The 6,332-nt window shown below is 53.9% G+C and overlaps 1 protein-coding gene across 1 annotated transcript; it reads right to left on the bottom strand.

Annotated features, from left to right (window-relative positions):
- Window positions 1–4,877: 4,877 nt before the first annotated feature.
- Window positions 4,878–6,326, bottom strand: LOC123764574 (proline-rich protein 36-like). Its single transcript, XM_045752563.2, has one exon. The coding sequence runs from the start codon at window positions 6,324–6,326 to the stop codon at window positions 4,878–4,880; it is 1,449 nt and encodes a 482-aa protein (XP_045608519.2).
- Between the last annotated feature and the right edge of the window lie 6 nt (window positions 6,327–6,332).

Below are 6,332 nucleotides of genomic sequence, written 5' to 3'. Positions count from 1 at the left end.
AAGTGGTTGGGGCACCATTCCTTTCCCCCCGTCCCATCCCAAATCCTTATCCTGACCTATCCCAGTACTATATAGTCGTAATGGCTTGGCGCTTTCCCCCTGATATTTCCCTCCCTCCCCCCATCACCCCGGCTTTATATATAAAGTTATCTTGAGTTATCTTGAGGGGCAATATTATCTTAAAGGGGCAATATTATCTTAAAGGGGCAATATTATCATAAAGGGGCAATATTATCTTAAAGGGGCAATATTATCATAAAGGGGCAATATTATCATAAAGGGGCAATATTATCTTAAAGGGGCAATATTATCATAAAGGGGCAATATTATCATAAAGGGGCAATATTATCTTAAAGGGGCAATATTATCTTAAAGGGGCAATATTATCTTAAAGGGGCAATATTATCTTAAAGGGGCAATATTAACAAACCTCTAACTGTTTCTTTCAAGAAGGAACCTAATAAGCACCTGGAAGAAGGTATGATCAAGCAGGTTGTTGCTGTTCTGGGGGTCAAACAGCACCCAGAACACAGCCAACCAAAATGATGATTGATAATTTTGCTGAACGTCTTGAGTAGTTGACGTCTTCTAAATGGGTATAACACATTAATTTCCGAATTAACCCATTAGTCTCAGGAATTAACCCATTAGTCTCAGGAATTAACTCATTAGTCTCAGGAATTAACTCATTAGTCTCAAGAATTAACTCATTAGTCTCAAGAATTAACTCATTAGTCTCAGGAATTAACCCATTAGTCTCAGGAATTAACTCATTAGTCTCAAGAATTAACTCATTAGTCTCAGGAATTAACTCATTAGTCTCAAGAATTAACCCATTAGTCTCAGCAATTAACCCATTAGTCTCAGGAATTAACCCATTAGTCTCAGGAATTAACTCATTAGTCTCAAGAATTAACCCATTAGTGTCAGGAATTAACCCATTAGTCTCAGGAATTAACTCATTAGTCTCAAGAATTAACTCATTAGTCTCAAGAATTAACCCATTAGTCTCAGGAATTAACTCATTAGTCTCAAGAATTAACCCATTAGTCTCAGCAAATAACCCATTAGTCTCAGGAATTAACTCATTAGTCTCAAGAATTAACCCATTAGTCTCAGCAAATAACCCATTAGTCTCAGGAATTAACCCATGTTCGCCCTCCTGAATTCGCCTCAGGAGGCCTGGTCGAGGACCGGGCCGCGGGGACGTTAAGCCCCGAAACCATCTCAAAGTAATCTGAAGATATATATATATGACTCCGCCCTGAAGCCAAATATACTTTTGACAATATTTTATCCACAAATTACACACAAATTACACGCAAATTACACGCAAATTACACGCAAATTACACGCAAACTACACGCAAACTACACGCAAACTACGAGGTAGGGCCTAGTAGCCTGGTGGATAGCGCGCAGGATTCGTAATTCTGTGGCGCGGGTTCGATTCCCGCACGAGGCAGAAACAAATGGTCAAAGTTTCTTTTACCCTGAATGCCCCTGTTACCTAGCAGTAAATAGGTACCTGGGTGTTAATCAGCTGTCACGGGCTGCTACCTGGGGGTGGAGGCCTAGTCGAGGACCGGGCCGCGGGGACACTAAAAAGCCCCGAAATCATCTCAAGATAACCTTGTAAAAAATAAATGATCCTGATGAGGTATTCATCAATTTAAAAATACAGCAAATAGAACAATAAATGAATTTAGAGTTTTATATAATAAAAACTGAAGTGACTGAAGAGTACATAATCGCATTGGCCAAGTGTCTGAACGTTTGTCACACACACCTTAGATGTCAATTTTTCTTGGAAGACGACGTTCATATCCTCCCTGGCTTCGGTGGTAAGCCAGGGGGCGTTATCTTGAGGTTATCTTGAGATGATTTCGGGGCTTTTTAGTGTCCCCGCGGCCCGGTCGTCGACCAGGCCTCCACCCCCAGGAAGCAGCCCGTGACAGCTGACTAACACCCAGGTACCTATTTTACTGCTAGGTAACAGGGGCATAGGGTGAAAGAAACTCTGCCCATTGTTTCTCGCCGGCGCCTGGGATCGAACCCAGGACCACAGGATCACAAGTCCAGCGTGCTGTCCGCTCGGCCGACCGGCTCCCCGTGGGGAGGAATATTTTCCTTGGTGTCCCCATGAACTCCCTGCAGCTGATGTCTCCATCATCGCTACCCCAGGCTACCTCAGGACCTTCCACAGCCTCCCTAATACTTCCCTAGTCTTCCCAGCACCTCCCCCAGCCTGCCCAACACTCCCCCAGCCTCCCCAACACTCCCCCAGCCTCCCCAACACTTCCCCAGCCTCCCCAACACTTCCCCAGCCTCCCCAACACTCCCCCAGCCTCCCCAACACTCCCTCAGCCCTCACAACACTCCCCCAGCCTGCCCAACACTCCCCCAGCCTCCCCAACACTCCCCCAGCCTCCCCAACACTGCCCCAGCCTCCCCAGCACCTCCCCCAGCCTCCCCAACACTCCCCCAGCCTCCCCAACACTCCCCCAGCCTCCCCAACACTCCCCCAGCCTCCCCAACACTCCCCCGGCCTCCCCAACACTCCCCCAGCCTCCCCAACACTCCCCCAGCCTCCCCAACACTCCCCCAGCCTCCCCAACACTCCCCCAGCCTCCCCAACACTCCCCCAGCCCTCACAACACTCCCCCAGCCTCCCCAACACTCCCCCAGCCTCCCCAACACTCCCCCAGCCTCCCCAACACTCCCCCAGCCTCCCCAACACTCCCCCAGCCTCCCCAACACTCCCCCAGCCTCCCCAACACTCCCCCAGCCTCGCCAACACTCCCCCAGCCTCCCCAACACTCCCCCAGCCTCCCCAACACTCCCACAGCCTCCCCAACACTCCCCCAGCCTCCCCAACACTCCCCCAGCCTCCCCAACACTCCCCCAGCCTCCCCAACACTCCCCCAGCCTCCCCAACACTCCCCCAGCCTCCCCAGCACCTCCCCCAGCCTCCCCAACACTCCCCCAGCACCTCCCCCAGCCTCCCCAACACTCCCCCAACACTCCCCCAGCCTCCCCAACACTCCCCCAGCACCTCCCCCAGCCTCGCCAACACTCCCCCAGCCCTCACAACACGGTGTAGGTGTGGTCCCACTGGGTAATAATAACAATACTAGTGGTCCCATGCAAAGGACATGTTACTCGCCTCTCGTTCCGTGAGAACTCCACGACACTGTGCTTGTCCAAGGACCACGCGCGTCCAGGATGGAGTCAGCAGCTTTTCCTGGCAGACTTGAGTGTTACTGATAACTTGAAGGGGGAGCTCCTGGAGGAGGAGCTCTCGAAGGAGGAGCTCTCGAAGGAGGAGCTCTCGAAGGAGGAGCTCTCGAAGGAGGAGCTCTCGAAGGAGGAGCTCCTGAAGGAGGAGCTCCTGAAGGAAGAGCTCCTGAAGGAAGAGCTCCTGAAGGAGGAGCTCTCGAAGGAGGAGCTCTCGAAGGAGGAGCTCTCGAAGGAGGAGCTCTTGAACGAGGAGCTCTCGAAGGAGGAGCTCTTGAACGAGGAGCTCTCGAAGGAGCTCCTGAAGGAGGAGCTCTCGAAGGAGGAGCTCCTGAAGGAGGAGCTCCTGAAGGAGGAGCTCCTGAAGGAGGAGCTCCTGAAGGAGGAGCTCTTGAAGGAGGAGCTCCTGAAGGAAGAGCTCCTGAAGGAAGAGCTCCTGAAGGAGGAGCTCCTGAAGGAGGAGCTCCTGAAGGAAGAGCTCCTGAAGGAAGAGCTCCTGAAGGAAGAGTTCCTGAAGGAAGAGCTCCTGAAGGAAGAGTTCCTGAAGGAAGAGTTCCTGAAGGAAGACCTGAAGGAGGAGCTCATCGATCTCCTAGGTAAACCAAAGTTGTCATAGACAATATTCCGCGCCTTAACCGCTGTCTGACTTCAGTGTAAACTGTTGGGAGCATAAGCAACAGTTGCGCTAGCATTGTCTGGGGTGACTATTCCAATTCCAAAGTGTGGGAAGACGTTCTCCACTATGCCGCAGATCAAAACAATAACCCGGAACGGCCTTCCAGATGGCCTTGTCCACGACATGAAAACTACTCACAAACACGAAGACTCATTCGTGAAACGTCGCTCCTTACCTTATCTTCTTATGTGTTTATCGTAGTATTAACATCTTTAATGTATCATTTATGGAGCAAAATGATAAACAAAGACTTCGTATGAGTTCACTGTATTCTAGTATTACTGTAGCAAATGTAACCGGTTAAGAAATACAGCTGTAGTCACTCATTACAGGAACACGGCGCTACTAACACTCTCTGTAACTGTAACAGTGAAGGACCTGCGTGTGTCAAATGCCAAAAATAAATACTAATCAAGTCCTTTCTGCATAAAAAGTCCTAATTATGTGCAAAGATTATATAACGCAGGATGTATTCTACAGCACAAAAGATGTTCACTTAATCCATGCAGGGCAGGTCCCTGTGTAAGTCCGCGCATGATGGAAGGTCCTGTGCAAGTCCGGACAGCACAGAAAGTCCAACAAAAGTCCGGACAGCACAGAAAGTCCAACAAAAAGTCCGGACAACACAGAAAGTCCAACAAAAAGTCCGGACAGCACAGAAAGTCCGGGCAGCACAGAAAGTCCAACAAAAATCCGGACAGCACAGAAAGTCCAACAACAGTCCGGACAGCACAGAAAGTCCAACAACAGTCCGGACAGCACAGCAAGTCCAACAACAGTCCGAACAGCACAGAAAGTCCAACAAAAAGTCCGGACAGCACAGAAAGTCCAACAAGAAGTCCGGACAGCAAAGAAAGTCCGTGCAAGACATCTGCCTGGCCAAAGGGCCTCCCCCCCCAGTCCTTGTGCGCTGACCCGTATACTAACTCATATATAATATAGCGGTAGATGCGGTCTAAGCTTACCTAAGCTCCCGGCAGCTTAGGCGGGAAAGCTGGTAGGGCGACGCGAGAGGAGGCGGGAAAGCTGGTAGGGCGACGCGAGAGGAGGCGGGAAAGCTGGTAGGGCGACGCGAGAGGAGGCGGGAAAGCTGGTAGGGCGACGCGAGAGGAGGCGGGAAAGCTGGTAGGGCGACGCGAGAGGAGGCGGGAAAGCTGGTAGGGCGACGCGAGAGGAGGCGGGAAAGCTGGTAGAGCGACGCGAGAGGAGGCGGGAAAGCTGGTAGAGCGACGCGAGAGGAGGCGGGAAAGCTGGTAGGGCGACGCGAGAGGAGGCGGGAAAGCTGGTAGGGCGACGCGAGAGGAGGCGGGAAAGCTGGTAGGGCGACGCGAGAGGAGGCGGGAAAGCTGGTAGGGCGACGCGAGAGGAGGCGGGAAAGCTGGTAGGGCGACGCGAGAGGAGGCGGGAAAGCTGGTAGGGCGACGCGAGAGGAGGCGGGAAAGCTGGTAGGGCGACGCGAGAGGAGGCGGGAAAGCTGGTAGGGCGACGCGAGAGGAGGCGGGAAAGCTGGTAGAGCGACGCGAGAGGAGGCGGGAAAGCTGGTAGAGCGACGCGAGAGGAGGCGGGAAAGCTGGTAGAGCGACGCGAGAGGAGGCGGGAAAGCTGATAGAGCGACGCGAGAGGAGGCGGGAAAGCTGGTAGGGCGACGCGAGAGGAGGCGGGAAAGCTGGTAGGGCGACGCGAGAGGAGGCGGGAAAGCTGGTAGGGCGACGCGAGAGGAGGCGGGAAAGCTGGTAGGGCGACGCGAGAGGAGGCGGGAAAGCTGGTAGGGCGACGCGAGAGGAGGCGGGAAAGCTGGTAGGGCGACGCGAGAGGAGGCGGGAAAGCTGGTAGGGCGACGCGAGAGGAGGCGGGAAAGCTGGTAGAGCGACGCGAGAGGAGGCGGGAAAGCTGGTAGAGCGAGGCGAGAGGAGGCGGGAAAGCTGGTAGAGCGACGCGAGAGGAGGCGGGAAAGCTGATAGAGCGACGCGAGAGGAGGCGGGAAAGCTGGTAGGGCGACGCGAGAGGAGGCGGGAAAGCTGGTAGGGCGACGCGAGAGGAGGCGGGAAAGCTGGTAGGGCGACGCGAGAGGAGGCGGGAAAGCTGGTAGAGCGACGCGAGAGGAGGCGGGAAAGCTGGTAGGGCGACGCGAGAGGAGGCGGGAAAGCTGGTAGGGCGACGCGAGAGGAGGCGGGAAAGCTGGTAGAGCGACGCGAGAGGAGGCGGGAAAGCTGGTAGGGCGACGCGAGAGGAGGCGGGAAAGCTGGTAGGGCGACGCGAGAGGAGGCGGGAAAGCTGGTAGGGCGACGCGAGAGGAGGCGGGAAAGCTGGTAGAGCGACGCGAGAGGAGGCGGGAAAGCTGGTAGGGCGACGCGAGAGGAGGTACGGAAGCTTGCGTCCCGGAACCCATCTGAGAGTAGAGGACGGACTGTCATCCCGGA

The sequence above is a fragment of the Procambarus clarkii genome, chromosome 79, assembly GCF_040958095.1.
Source record: "Procambarus clarkii isolate CNS0578487 chromosome 79, FALCON_Pclarkii_2.0, whole genome shotgun sequence".
Taxonomy (NCBI): domain Eukaryota; kingdom Metazoa; phylum Arthropoda; class Malacostraca; order Decapoda; family Cambaridae; genus Procambarus; species Procambarus clarkii.
Note: the sequence above shows the minus strand (reverse complement) of the source record. Positions and strands in the feature narration are given on the sequence as shown.